At 45.1% G+C, this 19,774-nt stretch overlaps 1 protein-coding gene across 1 annotated transcript; it reads left to right on the top strand.

Annotated features, from left to right (window-relative positions):
• Window positions 1-2,743: 2,743 nt before the first annotated feature.
• Window positions 2,744-18,403, top strand: CAPNS1 (calpain small subunit 1). Its single transcript, XM_088462095.1, has 11 exons — window positions 2,744-2,878; window positions 5,597-5,728; window positions 8,176-8,209; window positions 11,962-12,051; window positions 12,205-12,262; window positions 14,031-14,095; window positions 15,475-15,543; window positions 15,645-15,723; window positions 17,393-17,509; window positions 17,938-17,996; window positions 18,098-18,403. The coding sequence occupies exons 2-11, from the start codon at window positions 5,610-5,612 to the stop codon at window positions 18,122-18,124; spliced, it is 717 nt and encodes a 238-aa protein (XP_088318221.1). The 5' UTR covers window positions 2,744-2,878; window positions 5,597-5,609; the 3' UTR covers window positions 18,125-18,403.
• Window positions 18,404-19,774: the final 1,371 nt, after the last annotated feature.

Below are 19,774 nucleotides of genomic sequence, written 5' to 3' on the forward strand. Positions count from 1 at the left end.
TCGCTACCTGATCGCAGCGTCCGGGTTCACGCACGCGCAGTGCGATGCATACGCATGCGCAGTGTAAAACAATCGACCGGGTGCGTGCGAAATCGCAGCTGCATTCCTTGTTGAATCACGGCCCTCAGAGTTGCACACAAAGCGTACATGATTTTCCGCTCTGTGCATGAGATCAAGGGTGTCCGATGCATACATCTCTGCGGATCTGCGGGCTGTTCAGAGTCATATGCAAGTCAGTGGGATCCCCACTTGTGGTTAATTAGCTACGACAGGACCCTACACATTTAACTATGCCCCATATATTGCAAAAAGTCCTACCTAAATTATAAATTTGCAGTCCTCGAGTACCACCAACAGGTCATGTTTTCTGGATTTCTTTAATCATTCACAGGTGAGTTGATCTATTTTTCTGGGCCAGTGGGATCCCCACTTGTGGTTAATTAGCTATTAGTTTTGATGGCATGGTGCGGCCGCAAGGATGGGTGGGGATTGCCAAGGCATGTGTCATCATGTATGTCTTGCCAGAAGAATTTCTGACTGTCCTGGGAGTCCAGGAGGTCTCACTCTAATCAGGAAGTCTCCCGAAGATTCCAGAGAGTAGACAGCTGGGATTTGTAAAGAGCTATGCGAGAGATGTACCCAAAAACACACGACAGGACCCTACACATTTAACTATGCCCCATATATTGCAAAAAGTCCTACCTAAATTATAAATTTGCAGTCCTCGAGTACCACCAACAGGTCATGTTTTCTGGATTTCTTTAATCATTCACAGGTGAGTTGATCTATTTTTCTGGGCCAGTAATTATTCAACCTGTTTCCACAGACAGAAATCCTGAAAACATGACCTATTGGGGGTACTTGACGACTGGAATTTTGAACCACAGACCAACACAAACCACACGTCCCAACTGTCTAATGGATGCATACATCTCTGCGGATCTGCGGGCTGTTCAGAGTCATATGCAAGTCAGTGGGATCCCCACTGGTGGTTAATTAGCTATTAGTTTTGATGGCATGGTGCGGCCGCAAGGATGGGTGGGGATTGCCAAGACATGTGTCATCATGTATGTCTTGCCAGAAGAATTTCTGACTGTCCTGGGAGTCCAGGAGGTCTCACTCTAATCAGGAAGTCTCCCGAAGATTCCAGAGAGTAGACAGCTGGGATTTGTAAAGAGCTATGCGAGAGATGTACCCAAAAACACACGACAGGACCCTACACATTTAACTATGCCCCATATATTGCAAAAAGTCCTACCTAAATTATAAATTTGCAGTCTTCGAGTACCACCAACAGGTCATGTTTTCTGGATTTCTTTAATCATTCACAGGTGAGTTGATCTATTTTTCTGGGCCAGTAATTATTCAACCTGTTTCCACAGACAGAAATCCTGAAAACATGACCTATTGGGGGTAAGTGACGACTGGAATTTTGAACCACAGACCAACACAAACCACACGTCCCAACTGTCTAATGGATTGTCAGGAATTTTAGGAGGTGTATTTTTAGGGCAGTGCAGGGATCAACAAGGTGACAGGGTGGCCTAGCACTTCAGAACCTCTGGACATGCCCCTGGGAGAAGTGACAACACGCTCCCAATGAGACTTGGTTACTTCTCTTTATTGGAGATGGAGTGCATGGGCCCCAATTCCCAACCGTTGAATGTTAAATGGTATGCTAAACCCTGGGCTACAGCAAGGGCCGATTCTAGGGTGGTGCGACACGTACAACCACCCAGGTTCCATCATGCATGCTCCTTCTAGAAGTGAGACTAAAAATGGGTCGTGCCCTCAATCTAAAAGCATTTCAGTCTTGACATCTGCATTCAAGCCGGTAATACAGGTCAAGTCAATCATTCGGGTTGGAAGGTTAAGCGGTACTGCAAAGGCAAAGTAAAGCTGAACCTATGTACTAACAGAGCAATAACTAAGGTGAATATGTGCCACCAAAATGTGTGTGGGGGGCTGTTTTGCCTCCTGCCCAGGGGATTAACTGTGACCCCCCCCCCAATAATGCCACTACATAGGTATATCAGATATATATTGCTCTACATCTCTCCCTCACCAGCTGCACTATGCCCTGTAGACCTTACATCTCTTCCATTACCTCACTGCCGCCATCACCTACAAAATTCAACCCACGAACATCAACTGGGCCACATGGCTAGATAATGATTATATTTGCATTTGTTATAATAGACCATTATCTCACTGAGTAAAAGAGGGGGCCTGGTATTGTATTTAATAAAGCTTAGAAAACTAAAGTGTGATTAAACACATTAGAGAGCTTGGTGTGTATAGTTTGGTGAAGGTGGAGCTGTTACCAATAAGTAGTAATACAGGGAAATTAAACTATCACACACTGCACAGAACATCATCATCATCAGACACCCAAGTCCTGGCTGGCTGTGGGTGTATCACTACCCCTGGGCCCTGTGTGACCAGTCCACCAAAGTATCACTTCTACAGATACAGTAAGTGTGAATGTTTATGTCAATATGTCTGCAGCGAAGGAGCCATTTTGTTGAAGTCACTTGAGTAAACTCTGAAGAACACCAGTAGCCACAGATTAAGGGCAAGTGACTGTACAGTTGGAGACACAATGTGGAAGCACTTGTGCCTCTAGTGGCACAGTCGGCTACACACAAGGTGACGCCTTTACTTATTGTGGGCGTCTCCAGGAACGCCTGAATATCCTGAGCAGCGTGACTATTAGCTAAGTAAGTGATACTAGGGCGTGGTCTCTATCGTAGGAGGGCGTGGTCAACGCTGACAGCTTCTCTCTGAGTCACTCGTCCCGCAGCCACCGCCCTTACCGGAACTAAGGCCAGGCGGAGAGAGGAGAGGAGAATCCCGGAGCACCGGGCGCAGCCACAGAGTGAGTGTAACTACTACCTGCCTGTTCATGCGGTATTTAAGAGGAGTGGTGGCCAGTGGTATATCTGCACTGCAGTGTTCATACATACAGTATAGTATATACCCTGCACACCGGTGTCTGCACTGCAGTGTTCTTACATACAGTATATATATTCTACACACAGGTGTGTCTGCACGGTAGTGTTCCTACATACACTGTGTGTGTGTGTGTGTGTGTGTGTGTGTGTGTATGTGTATGTATATATATATATATCAGTTCTCTATATACCGGTGTGTGTGTGTGTGTGTGTATATATATATATATATATATATATATATATGGCGTGGCTGGCCTGCAGTGTATGGCCATGTGATAATTAGACATGTCTCTAATAGTTATTCACTTCCTAGCGGATGTTATCACGCCTTACAGAACATTTATTACTATATCAGGATGTCAGTCGGTTTTGTCATTTATATCACAGTGATGAATGAGGTTGTATTGCAAATGGGTGGATGTATGTACCATAACGTGCAAGTGCTACTGGTTCCAGAGCTTTGTCATAATACCTAAATGCTGTGGCAGGGATATTTCAGTATGTGGGATATTACAGTACGTGTGGTCAGTTTCAGCCTACCCACAAACAGTAGGTTTTTTTTGTTGGTCATTCTCGGCCTCATCTTAAATGGTCGGCATTGGTTTTCTTCATCTCCAATTGTGAAACACTTGGATCCAGAGGTTAATTAACTGGTCATCCCTTATATTAGTCAAATCCCATTGCAATCTAGGGATATTTTAAATGAGCGCATTACTTTTGGTACAATTTAGCCCTTAATGCGTATGGCCAGATACAGACGGGTTGTAAGTTAACACGCGTGGGCAGCATTATTTTGTACTCTTTATAAGGCAGCCAGATAGGCCATGTGCTATTGGCTTTGAAATGATTGAATGCATTCAGGGCAAATGTTTTCTCTCCTTCTACACCTGACTCAGTAAATATTGCATAGCTCCCGGGATTATATGTCTGTTATGCCTGAGGGTGGGTACACACCTGAACGACCGGTAATCGTGCCAATGTTCAGGGTGATTTGAATTAACCCTGGACGTGGCATGATTGCCAGTACACACTTAAACGACGGAACAATCACTTTTCCGTCCTTCATCAATATGTACAGCCTCGCGTGTGATATTGTGTGATTGGCCATTCAGCAATCCAATCACACAGTATCGCGTCTGTGGGAGCGGTCAAATTTGGCATACACGCTGCACGAAATACCCGATTTTGAAGTTCCCATTTGGCCAAATTGTCAAAACCAGGCCCATATCGTGCAGGTGTGTACCTGGCCTTTGACCAATAATTATGTTTGTCCCATTACACTGTGCTCTCCAGGACACACACAGCTAGCATTTTTTTGATTAAAGGACTTTTTTTTTATTTAAATCTGTCCTTGATATGCAATTGCCCACACTTGTCTGTATACTGTAAGGTGCAGAATTGAAGCTGTATTATTGGGGATTTCAGGTATGGAAGGCAATCATTGGTGTCATTTCTTTCTAGTCCTGATCAGTCTAAATTTCATAGAGATGATGGATTTCCTCTGTCCTGGTTAGGGGCAGGCTGCGGGCGAGTCCTTCCTGTCACATTTGCCTGTCCTCCACAGCCTCAGGTCTTTCACTTTAATACCTGTCATTCTGCGGATGTGGACTGACCAGTTCCTCTATACATTGCGGTGTGTAGGAGTGTTTTCCCTCTGGGGCAGAAGGGGCAGGTGTGTGATGTTGTGGACAGGGGGGGTGTCTGTATGTTAGCAGGGTGTGGTCCTGGCTAGCAGAACAAGTGTACAGTATATCTATACTGCACTTGTATTATAGATATTACACATCTATCCTTAGCCTATCTGCCTAGGGATCGATTCCTGCTTGAATTATACTTCCAGCCTGGTAATATATCAGTGTGTGCCCTATACCTGTCCCTTTACTCCCCGGTTATAGAGTATACATCAGTCTACCATTCATCTTTCACCCTCTGACCCTTGTTTGTTACTGGTGCAACTTGTTCCTCCTGAACAGATTTGACTATGATAATATGTACTGATGTGGGTGGGGTAGATCAGGACAACTGTACCCTGTCAATGCAGAGTTTATCTACATCGGTGGTTTTGCATGAAGAGAACAGCAATAGGCCAGATGGCGTTTGTTTGAGAAACTCCTATAGACTCCTCTGTATGCTTTGTTCTTTATAATGAAATCTTACAGCAGGGGAAGGCAAAACTTCAGGAACTCCAGCTGCTGTGGAACCACAAATCCCAGCATGCCCTGCCACATATTTGCTAGTAGGGCTTGCTACATCTGTGGCAGGGCATGCTGGGGTGTATAGTTCCACAGCAGCTGGCGTGCTGCACGTTGCCTACCCCAACTATGGTGTTGCTGCGTTTGCCATCCTTCTACAGGGCTGTCACTCTGCCTTGTAGTTAGTTGTGAGCTTGCAGCATACATCCGTTCTCTGTTGGGTTTGTGGAGGAATCATTGATCAGTGAGGTACAGGCTGATCCTTGTGCACGGTGGCAGAGGACTGTGGTAGCCTGAATGCTGCCGTTCCGTCACAAGGCTGCTCCCCTGTTTATGTGCTAGAAAAACTTTGTCCGTTAGGACACACAAAATAAGCAGAGGCTGTAGAGCTTGGTGACAATGTCCTTCACCTGTTCTGAGGTGTCCTGACTATTTCTTCTCTCTTTCTAGGTAGATCGCAGTCATGTTCCTGATAAACCGATACGGAGGTGGAGGTGGCGGAGGAGGCGGAGGATTTGGTGGAGGTGGTTTTGGTGGTGGTGGTGGAGGAGGAATGTTTGGAGGAATACTGAACGTTCTCAGGTAAACATATTTAACTTTTAGAAGAGCGCATTTTTTTTGTCACCTGCTTCATGCCGCGGTTTTAGACCTGATAGGCCACAAATAGTACATTGCACATGAGACTGAGCGTCCTGGGTAATATCTGATTAGGGTACGTCAAATTTCGGTTGAGTTGGATGGTAAGTGTGGGTGGATGATGGCTGCTTGGGACTGTGTATGTGGTCATTGACCCATGGTGGTAATGGTGCCTTTTCTGGTCTGACAGCTTCAAACAGTTGTGTTTCCAGTTCTTGGTCATTAAGTTTATCAGTAAGGGGACATTATTTTTATTATTATTAACTTTTATTTATAAAGCGCTACCAAGTGTCTACAGCGCCGTATAGGGTAAATCTAGAATATTTCTTAGCAACGGAGTATCAGAGCATAAGTACAATACACAGTGGCATAGTATATGTAGGAACCACTGTTATATTGTGGCATAGTATATATAGGAACCACTGTTATATTGTAGCATAGTATATATAGGAACCACTGTTATATTGTGGCATAGTATATGTAGGAACCACTGTTATATTGTGGCATAGTATATGTAGGAACCACTGTTATATTGTGACATAGTATATGTAGGAACCACTGTTATATTGTGGCATAGTATATGTAGGAACCACTGTTATATTAGTAACCACTGTTATATTGTGGCATAGTATATGTAGGAACCACTGTTATATTGTGGCATAGTATATGTAGGAACCACTGTTATATTGTGGCATAGTATATGTAGGAACCACTGTTATATTGTGGCATAGTATATGTAGGAACCACTGTTATATTGTAGCATAGTATATGTAGGAACCACTGTTATATTGTAGCATAGTATATGTAGGAACCACTGTTATATTGTAGCATAGTATATATAGGAACCACTGTTATATTGTAGCATAGTATATATAGGAACCACTGTTATATTGTGGCATAGTATATGTAGGAACCACTGTTATATTGTGACATAGTATATGTAGGAACCACTGTTATATTGTGGCATAGTATATGTAGGAACCACTGTTATATTGCAAATAATCTTCTGTGAAAATCATTGTAAACCAGGCTAAGCCCTTTTCTGGGTAATATAAGTACATCTTCTTTGATGAATGGTGTAACTGTCAAGGAAGGCAAAACCCACATCGATATGAGGATTATCTCACGTACCTTGTTCTTTCTAGATGATTCTTGTGTATCATAAGGAATAATGCACAGGTTCTCAAACCCGGTCCTCAGGACCCCAAACAGTGCGCGATTTCCAGGTCTCCTCACAGAATCACAAGAGAAATAATTAGATCCACTAGTGCAACTTTTAAAATGTGTCGGTGAGTAATAAATACACCTGTGCACCTACCAGGAGACTTGGAAAATGTGAACTATGTGGGGTCCTGAGTGTGAGAACCTCTGGAATAATGTACATGCCTGCTGTATTTTATACTACTTTACCCAAATGTAATGCACATGAACTGTAATAATATTTCGATGTTTTATGCTAAATATATTATCACACGACGGCTGAGCTGCCTCAATGTGAAACGCTTTTGGGTACACTTAGGAATGTCAGATTATTCTTGGTGAGATGGACTTTGTCAAGTTAATGAGAAAATTGGGATGTGCTGTAACTTAGGCCAACCAATTGGACACCTGACTAGTAAGAGCTGATTGGCTGTTGGTGGTTACAGTATATGTCTGCTAGTGGTCTGTGCTAAATGAGCCCGGTGATAATCTGCTATAAGCAAAGTTAGGTCTGTGCAGGCTACCAGTGACCAGCACTCGGGATAATACCAGACGTCCTGACGTGTTTAGGGACAAAGGCCCTGATTCAGAGCCGGACGCTCTGACAGAGCGCTCACTCTGAATCATGGCCGTCCCTCTGAAATAAAGAGCGGCCTCCTGGCCACTCGCATAGTTGTGGGTGACCACCCACAGCTATAGCGAGTGGCCAAAATGGGCGTGCGACGAGACCCTTGCGGTAGGGTCTCGTTGCCGCAAGCCCTGGAGTGCTTTTGGCTCTATCGGACCCAAAAGCACTCCCACTGACATCACTAGTGATGTCAGTGGCGCCGGACCCAGACGGTAGGCGTTCCCATGGGAACTCCTCCGTCTGGGCAGCCACGCCCCCGGCATGCCCACAAAAGGGGGTGTGCTGTCACTCACCATCGACATCACGCCCCCTTTGGTGCGAGACCCATAATGACTGCTTGGTCGTCGTTATTCGGGTCTCGCACATGCGCACTCAGCGCTCGCAAGCGGGTTTGAATTAGGACCAAAATGCCTAGTTTGTGATCAGTTGATATTTCCCTTAGTCAGCAGTAATGTTTTAACATGTTTTATCTTTATATAATTAGTGTTTCAGCAGACTTGTACTAGAAATAATAACTGCAAGATTCTGATCAGTGTGTGACGCCTCTTATGCTTTTCCTTTCCAGCGATGCTGCTGCAAATTACAGGCCAGATCCTCCGGTGAGAGAATATGATCATTATTGTTATTATTACTGATGTCTCTAATGGTACATACACATGGTCAGATTTGTTGTCGGATATGAACGATAACGATTTAAAAAATCGTTCATATCTGGAAGAAAATCTGACATGTGGGCCTGCAATGATGAACGATGCGCGTCCCACATGTCCGATAACGATATCTGACATCGTCTGTGTTAGACGATGTCAGATTTCGACGATTTCATTCATTTTAATACAGTCTGAAATCGTTGGTAAAATCGTTAAATCGTTCATCTGACAGATCTGGCCGTGTGGATGCACCATTAGACGGGAACTAATAATTGTCCCTTTTGACCCGCAAGAGAGCCGCACATTACCAGTAGGTTAACATATATGTCTGGCTGCTTAGTTTAGTGATAAGATGTCACATCCCGTCGCAGGCTTATTTGTTACATGGGCAGTGTATAGTGTTCATTCTAGCACCCTGCACCTGTCATAACCACTGCAGTTCCTCTATCTTGCTTGGGGTGGCGCTCTCTGCACGGGTGCTTCTAGCACACTCAGAGGTTTGTGGCATCAGCTGAGTGTGCTAGAAGCACCAGAGAACGATACCCCAGGCAAGATAGAGGAACGGCACTGGTTATGACAGGTGCAGAGTGCTAGAATGAACACTAGAATGAACACTACCGCGCAGGGCAGTGTGACTCTGTTCTGGCCCCGTGGGGAGGGGAAGGTAGCGCATACATGACTTGCAGGTCACATCCTATGGTGGACCCTGGTGTAGAGGTGCAGTACAGGAGCTTTGGGCACCTTCGATCTAACTACAAAGGTGGGAACACCCTGTCCAGGCTGAACCAAAATAGGCAGGAGATTGTCTTGGGGGGGGGGGGGGGCAGACAGCAGCCCTGCACCTTGTTTGTATGTTGCCGTTTATGGACAGCTGGCCTGTAGCACTGCCGCTTGCTGTGAATGATGTGTCTGCATTGCAGTGCACTGCAGCTGTGCATCAGTTAGAGATGACGGAGCACAGTGACGATCTACCCTCATTGTTCCTGTCAGGTCCGTTTAGCAGGGTATGTCCAGGGTTTAGAATGCAAATAGGACATTAGTAATATATCACTTGCCCCAGGTGCCACTGTAAATGTATGTAGTGGCCAATCACATGGTGATGCTTTTTATGTAGGTCCAAAAACGACACTATGCGCAAGTTCACCGGATTGGCTGAGCTTGTCTGGGCAAAGTGTTTGCAGTAATCTGCTTTTCCCAGACTGCTGGGTGTGATCCTTCCCTCCTCTGCCCCTCTGTTGGCAGCCTGACTATATTGCACAGCTAGGGGCCTTTGGACTCCACTGTAGCATCCCCAGGAGAGCCCTTTTGACATTTGGCCTGGCAAAGTTGTCCTCTGTTGAGGCTGATGGAATCCACTTCCGCAACCAGTTTGCAGAAGCATTGGACTCCAGCTGCACTTCAGGCTTAGGAAGTCTGACTCTGAGGATGTCTCCCAAGATGAAGGTGAGACCAATCATCCTTTTGTGAGTATTCACCCCTGGAGTAGGGGGATTTAGTGCCAGCCTTCCGACTGGTGCTACATTTTCGGATAGGGGAGAATCTGTTTGGGGCCCCCCTATTCTCCATTGATGAGGAAGAAGAAAGCGAATGTTTCCTCTCCCTGCTGGCGTTGCTGCAGTCTGCCCAGACTTTTTTTTTATTTCTCTGGAGTCTCATGGTTAATTTATTAACTTCAGGAGGTCCACTTATTTCCCAGTGGATAAACATTGTGAGATTATCTGTTTGACACCCGTCAGGTGGTGGTCTTTTCTAGAAAATTCTTTGTCTCCTGTTAACGTGTGTCTGTTCTTCTTTGTATAATGGTCTTAGATAATTTGATTTCATCCTTGAAGCTGTGCAGTCTACCCAATCCCATTTAAAGGTGTTCCAGATTGAGCCACCTTCGTAGTAGATCAGTTTTCACCGTAACCTCAGGCCAGCTGTTCAGACTCTCCTAAAGTGCTTCTATCGTTGGTGAGGTGTGGGGCGTCTACTTCAATAGGGCTCTCCTGTTCTCCATCTGGGACTGGAAAATTGTGTCAACTGATACCAGGTTTTTAAGATTGGCGTTCCATCGCTCTTCAGTTACCTGGTTTTGGATTAAAGATGGAGACTTAGTTAAGATGTAATGTGCTTAAATGTAGAGTGGTTTTCAAAGTTTTTGTCTCAGAACACCTTTTTTTTTTTTTTTTGCAAGGATGGACAACCAAAATCCACAAAGACAATGCAGTGGCATTAGCTAACTTAGTTTATAGGGGAGAGGGGATACCATGGGTTCCTTGGCTACACAGTAATCCATCAAAAGCCTGCAAGTTGATGTGATGAGAAGGGAATGGTCCCTTCTCAAAGAAGTCTTCCAGCAAATTGTAAAGGGGATGGTCAGCCAGATGGTAACCTCTGACATCTCTGTTGAGCCCCAGAGTAGACTTATGGACAAGGGACCCCAAGATGTTATGCCGCTTGCTGTGCCTATTCTCCTCGGTAGCAATGCTTTGGTGGGGAAAATTTAAGGGCGTTTGGGGTATTCTGGTAGCATTCGCTTGGTCTAGAAGGTCATGATACCCATTGTGGCCTTGACTCTATGATTTGTTCCATTGCCATCTTTTTAACGGCGTGACTGCTCTGGCCATGACCTTTTAGACTTCATAGTTATTCTGAGTGTGTTTCGGGACGTACTCAGGGTTTGGAAGATTGTTGCAGTCAACAATTTCCTCTAGGTTTAGAAGATTCACACCTTCTGGTGTGAAGGGACAGGTTCAGTGGGAGCATAGAGGGTGAGCATGAGGTTTTGGAATTCTATTTTAAATGCTCAAACTCCTGTACTGCACCTATTATCCAGTGTTCCCCATAGGACTCCTACTACGCATGATCAAAAATCCTATTTTGTGGTACAAAAAAAAAATGACATTCAGTTTTACTCTCTCTGCCGGTTTTTAATTTCCTTCCAGTAGACAAAAAGGAAGTCATGGGTGCCTGCTCGCAACGCCAAACTAACTAACCGGAGATAAAAATGTTCTTTTTACTTTGTGTACAAATCTATGATGTGAAATAGCTTCTAAACCCTATGGGAAGGTTGCTGCCTGTACAGAGATATCTGTGGCGCTAACACCTCTCTCTCCCGCTCATCCACTGCCTATTGTAATACAGGACAGCAGATTAAAGTCACTTATGCGCATGCTTCCAAATATTTTAGCATTTTGGGGTTGAAGCAGAGCCGTTTCCAAAATGGGTGTAAATTAGTCTTAGGAAAAATGGCGTATTTATGCCCATATGCATAGCCGCGCACATCTCAAGATGCCAATGTGGCTGCAGCGTATTGACTTGGTTTACAGCAAGGCATCCTCGTCAGCGTATTTGCAACTGCCTAAACGTCCCCTTACCAGCGTATATGCGAGTTCTGCAGATCTGCATCAGCTGTGTTTGCATAGACATGCTATTATTGTATTTGGTCTACATTACATTGCCGCTTCCCTGACACCTTTTCAGGTGCATCCGGGCATAAGTGCCAAAATCGCACAAGTTTGCATAATTGTGCCTCCGTGTCCTGGGCACACTCAGCGCATTTTCACATAAGATATGTGACCAAAAATGGCGTAGTCGTCACTCTGCATCAGGGTGCTTTAACTATATGCTCATCCCATGCTTGTCCGTTCTTTTCCAACCAGATCTAGCATCGCACCACCTGTCTAATTCTTTCCCCCTCTCTCTCTCTCTGCCTGCAGCCCCCAAGGACCCATGTTGCGAACGTTGAAGCAAGCGAGAGCGAGGAGGAGCGACAGTTCCGTCGTCTCTTCAACCAGCTGGCCGGATCGGTGAGTAATGGGAATACACTTTCTGCCTGGCACAGCTCTCTGATGTTGGCACAATTGGTGTTGTCTCAGGGAGAGTCCCCAGCAGTGTACGGCTTTGTTTTCAGTTCTTTACCTGGAATGGCTGCTGTGTCATTGACCTCTCTGTTTTCATAGGACATGGAAGTCAGCCCGTCTGAGCTAATGGGAATTCTCAACAAAGTAATAAGTAGACGTGAGTATCCCTGGGACAAGTGCAATGTAATAGCTGTCACTTATTTCTTATTTTGCTATCATTCTCCTAGTGGTATACTTCTATAGAGTTTAGAGCAGCGATCGCGCTGAGCAAAAAAATGTGTGGGTCCTGGGGACCCCTCACTCTAAAATAGGACAGGAAGCAGTTGGGAAAGTGCTGGAAGTAGGTAGCAGTTGGGGGTAGAGGGGGATAAGGACAAGCAGCAGTTGGGGTAGAGCTTGGGGGTATAGGCAGGGAGAAGTTGTGGTAGAGCTGGAGCTAGAGGGGAGTAAGGGCCAGCAGAGCTGGAGGTAGGGAGGGGTAAGTACAGACAAATGTTGCGACAATGCTGGGGGGCAAGGAGGGGGCTGGGGGTAGGGAGGGGGCAATGGCAGATAGCTGGCACAGTACTGGGGGACACGGGGGTTAAGGCATAGGCAGAACGGGGTAAGGAGGGGGAAAGTGTAGATGGCAACTGGCGCACTACTAGGGGGCAAGGAGGAGGTTAGGAACATGCAGTTCTGGGTGTAAGAAGGGGGCAAGGATAGGTAGCAGCTAGGGCAGTACTGGGGGGGCAAGGAGGGGGTTAGGGGCAATGCTGCGGTCAGGATAGCAGCTGGGGCACCACTTGTTGTAGAGAGGGGGCAAGTGTAGATAGTAGCTGGGCTAGTATGGGAGGCAGGGGCAGTACTTTGGGGCAAGAAAAAGTTTAGATGCAGGCAATACAGGGGACAACGAAGAGGGGTGGGCAATAGGCGGCCCCCCATATGTTGCAGAACTACACATCCCAGCATGCCCTGCAACAGTTTTACTATTTGGCCATGATGGTAGCTGGGATTTGTAGTTCAACAACAGCTGGAGGGCCGTTTATTGTCCAGGCAGGACTGTGGGTAGGAAGGGGGTTAGGGGCAGACAATACTGAGGGCAGTCATGGAGGTAGGGAGGGGGTCAGGATAGCTGCTGGGGCAGTACTGAGGGTAGGGATGGGTTAAGGGTAGTGGTTACCTCCTTGCTTTTGCTGAGATCCCCGGCCGGGTCACTCTTGCAGCTCCCCTGCAGTGTCCACCTCCTTGCATCCTGCGTGCAGGTAGCTCAGCTGGCTGAAGGAGTGCAGACTGTAAGAGGGACCCACCTCCACCAACAATGCTGCTGCAGTAAAGGAACAGATGCCGATGTGCAGACAGGGACAGACTTGGGGAGGGAGGGAGGGAAAGAGGAGGTATCAGGACTCAGGGCCGCAGTTGGCTGGGGACACGCTGCCGTTCGGCTGCTGCAGCTCACACAGCGGAGTGCGTCCTGCAGGGCCCACTCTGTTTTAAAAACCGGGTCCACAAATGCCTGTAGCGCGTAAAAACGCGATATAGCGCGTATTTTGCGATCACTGTGAGAGGAGTATGTACTGTCGCTTTTCACAGGTAAAATTAAATGTCACTGTAGAATACTGAACAGTGCCCCACAGTGGCCACTCGATAGCGCCTGACAAAGCAATTCAAGTGTCGTCGCTCTATTTAGGTGCGCACAGCTGCCATCGCTGACATTTCTACTCGCAGCCCCTTGAGCTGTCGAGCAGAAATGACCAAAAAGTTACCCATTTGAACGCTCAGACTGTATTAAATAAGTGTTAGTAAATGTGCAATTTATCACCAAAAACACAACATCGGTTTTAATCGATTTAAAATTGAGTTTTAGTAAATTTACCCTCCGTTTCTTAAGGTGATATATTTTAAATGGACGTTAAGGAAATCTCTCCCCCCTCCTCTCTTTACAGATCAGGACCTGAAGACAGACGGGTTCAGCATTGATTCATGTCGCAGTATGGTGGCAGTGATGGATGTATCCTTTTAGATAAGACGGCGTGTTTTGATGGGATAGGTTTTTTTTTTTTTTTTTAAAGTAGCCCAAATTTATCTTGAATATTCAGGTTATTTTTTTGTTTTTGTTTTATCCTTTTATTTTAAATGTATATAGGTTAAAAGTAACAGCATTCAGAAACCAAAGTAATCCAAGTCCAACACACAGAAAGTAATACAGATGTGTCTGCATACATCTATTCTCTATGCGCTACAAGTCACGCCACACATAATGCGGAAGCTCCGTGTGTCTCGGTAGCGGCGAGTGTCTTTTGTGCGACTTTTTACCTTCAGATGCGTCTTATTCACACAGTGATGCGAATAGCTAGCACAACCAGCTTCTGCTGATTAAAATGATATGCAGCATGCCTATATTCTGTGTCCGTCTGTGGGTGTATCTGACATGTGAAATGCTACGTTACGGTGTCGGCGACTGTAACGTAGCGTTTCGCATGCAGATACACCTGCAGACGCACAGAGAACATAGGCATGCTGCATATCATTGTAATCAGCAGAATCTGCTTGTACTGGCTATTCGGACCACTGTGTGAATAAGACGCATTTAAAGTTAAAAAGTTGCACAAAAGACTCGGCGCTCCCGAGTCATGGCATGGCGTCATTAACGCGCACGGAGGCTAGATGTATGAGCACATATCTGTAGCTGTAGAATGCGGTTGTGGTTTCTAGGAGAATGGATACAAGGTGTGCGGTGATTATAGCAGAAGGGTGTATTAGGAAATTCCCAGACCTGCTGGAGAAGGGTGGTGGTCCGCCCTGAGAATAGGCACACAGTAGTAGCTAGGAGTAGCGAGAGAAATAAAAAAGAACACAAAAACGGGAAGGGGGTGCAGGTAGAGGAGATTAAGCAAGCCAAGATGGCAAAATGAAGTCCTCGCAACTTTCGAGTAACAGGTCAGTGGGACCTAGTCATGATGGCGGCATAGTAGAGGTAACACGGATCCCGTACGCCATGACCGTTGTTTATACTATTGATTTGGAGGGCAGTAGTAGAGATTATACCAAAAACGATTTACAGGCTCTTGGCGGGTGGGATGTGGTCCCTTTCCGTCTGCTGGGCCTATTGGTATTTCACAGCACAGGCGATGTGTCACGCAGTTTGGCCATTATATTAGAAACCTATGGATAGAAGTTAGAGTAGAGGATGTGCCAGTGATGGACATTAACCATCGCCAGAAACAGAATCATTTTCCGGCACTTCCGCCATATGTGGAAGAAAGTGACCGTCCGGCTACATTTCAACACATTTGGTCGAAATCGTATTTTGGATCTTCCCTGGCCAGTATAGCCAGATACACTCATCATAGATAAACACAGCTCTTTTGCCTTAACACTACCGTGCAGAGCGACAGCACTGGCAAATTGGGCTTCGAGGAATTTAAGTATTTATGGAACAACATCAAGAAGTGGCAGGTAAGTGGTCCAGACTCTGCAATTTGCATTGTACATATAATGTTTATGGCCAGCAAATCCCCTTGGTTGTTCCTTATTTTGTTTCCCTTGCTCTATGTCAGGCTGTATACAAGAGGTATGACACCGACCGCTCGGGAACAATCGGAAGCAGAGAGCTGCCGGGGGCCTTTCAAGCAGCCGGTGAGTATGGTGTAGAGTTCCTCATTGTATCACCGTTGATTACTATGAACCGTGAATCTGAATGATGTCATGTGCATTTTTACAAGAAGGTGCTGGGATAGATCTGCTGTTTTGATGACTGCCAGTAGAAGTAATTGGGACGTGTGCACTACAGGCTTATATGTAGTGAATGCAATCCCCATCTCTTCCGTTTCCCCAGCTTAAATTATTTTGCTTTGCACAACTGCATAGAAGTCCATGTCGTTTCCTATAAGCGCACTACTTTAGAGAGGAGACCAGTCTAACGTGCAGTGCCTTGCAACCAGTTTTTTTTTTTTTAAATATCTTTTTATTATATCCAAAATTCAGTAAATTACACACATACAAAAAAATGTTACAACAAATGTATATCATGCATCATAAAAAAACATACATGCAATAAAGTGCATACATTTTGTGGAATATTGAGTATCTGAATTTTGTCTTTTTTACTTTTTATGGGGAGAGGGAGTCTAAAACATACCCCCTAAAAACAGATTTATAGACCATATTTATAGTAATAAATGCTATTAGACTCAGGGTTAATAAACTAAATATACAATAAAACAAAAATAAAAAGTAATAAAATAAATAAATGAAAAATAAAGGTAAGTAAACAAAATGTAATAAAAATAGAATGAATCGTCTTACAATCATCAAAACATACAATGATTGTGTTCTGTTAGCTATTCCTCAGTGAGAGTAAATCCTACAATGTGATATCATTATGTACCGATTTTAGCTGTCAAGATATTCGTCTCATCAAAGACCAAGTGGTATTGTCAAAAACGTTCATAATACTATCGGATGTTGTAGTAGGTAGAAAGTCTAAATACACTTCCCATTTCAAGATAAAGTTCTTGACTCCCCTTTCAATATCAAAAAGAGCAGCGTGTCTATTTGCAACCAGTTTTTAAGGATTTTGCATTGTGTTACTTGGGTAAAATTGGGCCTGGTCCATAGCACCAGGGGTGGAGTGATTGACTTGGTGACAGCTGTAAGAAAGCAGAAAAAGCTACTTTTTTTTTTCCAAAGAGCTGATTAATGACCAGTGGAAGCTGGTGACCATACTCAGTATACCCATTGTACGCTATGTAGACAAGTGATTGGACACCTCCGCGCAAGCGAAATGCATACCATCGCCCACAAGTTCCAAATGGCTACTAATGTGGCGGTTTCGACAAGAAACCTTGAACCCTTCGTAGGGAGGCCCATGCACTTGCAGTTCTACGGAAACAACAAATGTTTTTATCAGGACTACATGTTTCCAGGGTGACACTGGACTGGTATACAGAAAATTCGGTATCCCGGATAGACTGGCCAGCCCAGAGTCCAGATCTTAACCCCATTAAGAACCTCTGGGATGAATTTGAGCGACGGGTGCGTTCTAGGCCAACTCTACCTTCTTCAGTGTCACAGTTGGTCACTGTACAGAAGGCGGAATGGCAAAACATACCGTCTGCTGTTGTCCAGGAACTTGTGGACAGTTTGCCAAGAAGGGTGTTTGCAGTAATCCCTGCGTGTGGTGGCCCTACACAGTACTGATGTCCATAAAATCTGCTGTCAGTGCCCAATCACTTGTGTCTACATAGAGTATAAATATTAATCATTGTGCCAATGCGCCACACTACTTGTCCCTTCTTTGTCTCAGGATTTCAACTAAACGGAGAGCTGTACCAGATGATCATCCGGCGTTATTCCGATGAGAAAGGAGAGATGGACTTCGATAACTACATCTGCTGTCTGATTCGGCTGGACGCCATGTTCCGTAAGTCCAAAGCAACGTTTATCTGCCAGCTAATATTCTGAGCCTTTCAGCAAAAATATATTGTATTTATTCGCTAAATTCAGTATCGCAGCATGCGAGCAGGTAGTATTTGGCTAATAACCTGGTGTCTCTGAATATTTGCCAACATATTCATTTTTAATACAAATTTATTTGTATGTCGTGTGAGTTAGCCCATTTTATTAAGCTATAATGTAGATATAGAAAATAACATTTTATTTGCTGTATTAAGCAACATCAGCTATTTTCAATGCGCTCATTTTGGGGGAAGGGGGGAGTGTAATAGGGGCAGAGGTTGCAAAAGTGTCAACCGCTCTAATGTGAAATTGCCTTTGTCTCTTACTGCCGTGGTTGCAATTAAGACACAGTGGAAAAATAAGTTTCTCTGACCGTTTGCTTCTGCATTCCAGGTGCTTTCAAAGCCTTGGACAAAGACGGAGATGGGAATATTAAGGTGACAATCCAAGAGGTGAGAGAAGCTAATAATGTGATAGGCGTTGTGGCGGGTATTGCTCGCCACCTATCCTGCCGACTGGTGCGACGTTCTCACCGCCTGTCTCTGTCTTGCAGTGGCTGCAGCTGACCATGTATTCATGAGCGGGTGACGGATCTGCCTTGTGGAGCTGTGATGACCTTCCCTCCTCCTTTCCTTGCTGTATACAGGCTTGGTTTTATACACTGTACCGAGATCAGTGCCCCCACCTTTGTAGCCTTCAGTAGACGAGATGTTTTACACTTTATTATTGGAACACGTGAGCTGGGTTTATATTACTGTTTTGGAACCTGATTGGCCGGCACAATTTTCTGTGTGACGCTTCTGCTCTCTCTTATGCTCTGTAATGTCAAATGAATGGTATTAAATCCAACACAAACACAGGCGTTTAGTGCTTTATTTGGGTATAATCCTACTTTGGGGTCTGGTTCATGCAAATTTGGAGGTGAAAAAAGGAAGACTAAGGAATAAGTCTTGTGAAAGTTGACTTTCTGTTCTGCTTCCTGATGATGTAGTATTGCTCCGGGTCCATCCTGTGTCTCGTGTTACTGACTTAGAGGCATCAGTACCATAGAAAAAAATTGCGTGTGGCAGATACCTTTCATGTGTGTTCTATATACAAACATATAGTGTTCATTCTAGCACCCTGCACCGGTCACAACCTGTGCCGTTCCTCTTTCCTGTCTGGGGGTGTCGCTCTCTGCTCTGGTGCTTCTAGCACTCTGGTCTGTTTATCAGCAGTTTGTTGCATCAGCTGAGTGTGCTGTAAGCACCAAAGCAGAGAGTGACACCCCTGGCAGGAAAGAGGAACTGCACGGGTTGTCACAGGTGTAGGGTGCTAGAATGAACACTAAACCTATCAGAATTGAGCAAAGATGACACTGCTTGGACTTTGAACTATGCACACAAAGAATTGACGTGATTGGTGTTTTTAGGTTCCCTTTAGCAGGATCTTGATGATCGCTTGCTATGTACAAACCAATACATGGGGTATGTATCGTCATGCTTCGGCATAACACACATTATACTGTGCATTGATCATTTCGCTGCATATTTGTGGAACCAGCATTACGAATGACCTGCTCTTTGTTACATGGCGCGTTATCCTGCTGGAAGTAGCCATTAGAAGAAGGGTAGACTGGCCATAAGGGGCTGAACATGGTCAGCAGTAATACTGGATTTTTAAACATGCTCATCAATTGCTATTAAGGTGCCTAATGAAAGTAAAGAAAACATTTCCCACACCAGTGCACCACCACCAGCCTGAACTGCTGACACAAGGCAAGGGGTGGAATCCTGTTTATACCATGTTGCAGCAGAAATGGAGATTTGTCATACTAGGCCATATTTTACACTCTTAATCTGGTGAGGCCGTGCCCACTGTATCTACAGCTTCCTGCTCTTAACCAGACAGGAGTGGAACACAGAGTGGTCGCCTGCTGCTGTAGCCCATCCACTTCAAAGTTCAACATTCTTCTGTGCATTTTGCAACCCGTGCAGTTCCTCTTTCCTGCCTGGGGTGTCGCTCTCTGCTCTAGCAGACTCTGGTCTGTATCCCAGCAGTTTGTTGCATTAGCTGAGTGTGCTAGAAGCACCAGAGCAGAGAGCGACAGCCCAGGCAGGAAAGAGGAAGTGCACGTGTTGTGAACCCTAGCGATGCTCTGCAGTGGTATGGGAAAATGACATCTGAAGCATAAAGTGTACTGTGCAGTTGTCCATAGATATAAAATGAGAATGGATGCAGGGAATAATAG

This window comes from Taudactylus pleione, unplaced genomic scaffold (assembly GCF_031769625.1).
Source record: "Taudactylus pleione unplaced genomic scaffold, aTauple2 ptg001150l, whole genome shotgun sequence".
In the NCBI taxonomy this organism is placed as follows: domain Eukaryota; kingdom Metazoa; phylum Chordata; class Amphibia; order Anura; family Myobatrachidae; genus Taudactylus; species Taudactylus pleione.

What these genes read in the sequence shown, in the direction of transcription:
- CAPNS1 (XM_088462095.1), top strand. Translation starts at nt 5,610, where the DNA reads ATGTTCCTGATAAACCGATACGGAGGTGGAGGTGGCGGAGGAGGCGGA. An exon ending in CAACAAAGTAATAAGTAGAC is followed by an intron (nt 12,263 to 14,030) that starts GTGAGTATCCCT and finishes CTCTCTTTACAG; the next exon opens with ATCAGGACCTGAAGACAGAC. An exon ending in GGGGGCCTTTCAAGCAGCCG is followed by an intron (nt 15,724 to 17,392) that starts GTGAGTATGGTG and finishes TCTTTGTCTCAG; the next exon opens with GATTTCAACTAAACGGAGAG.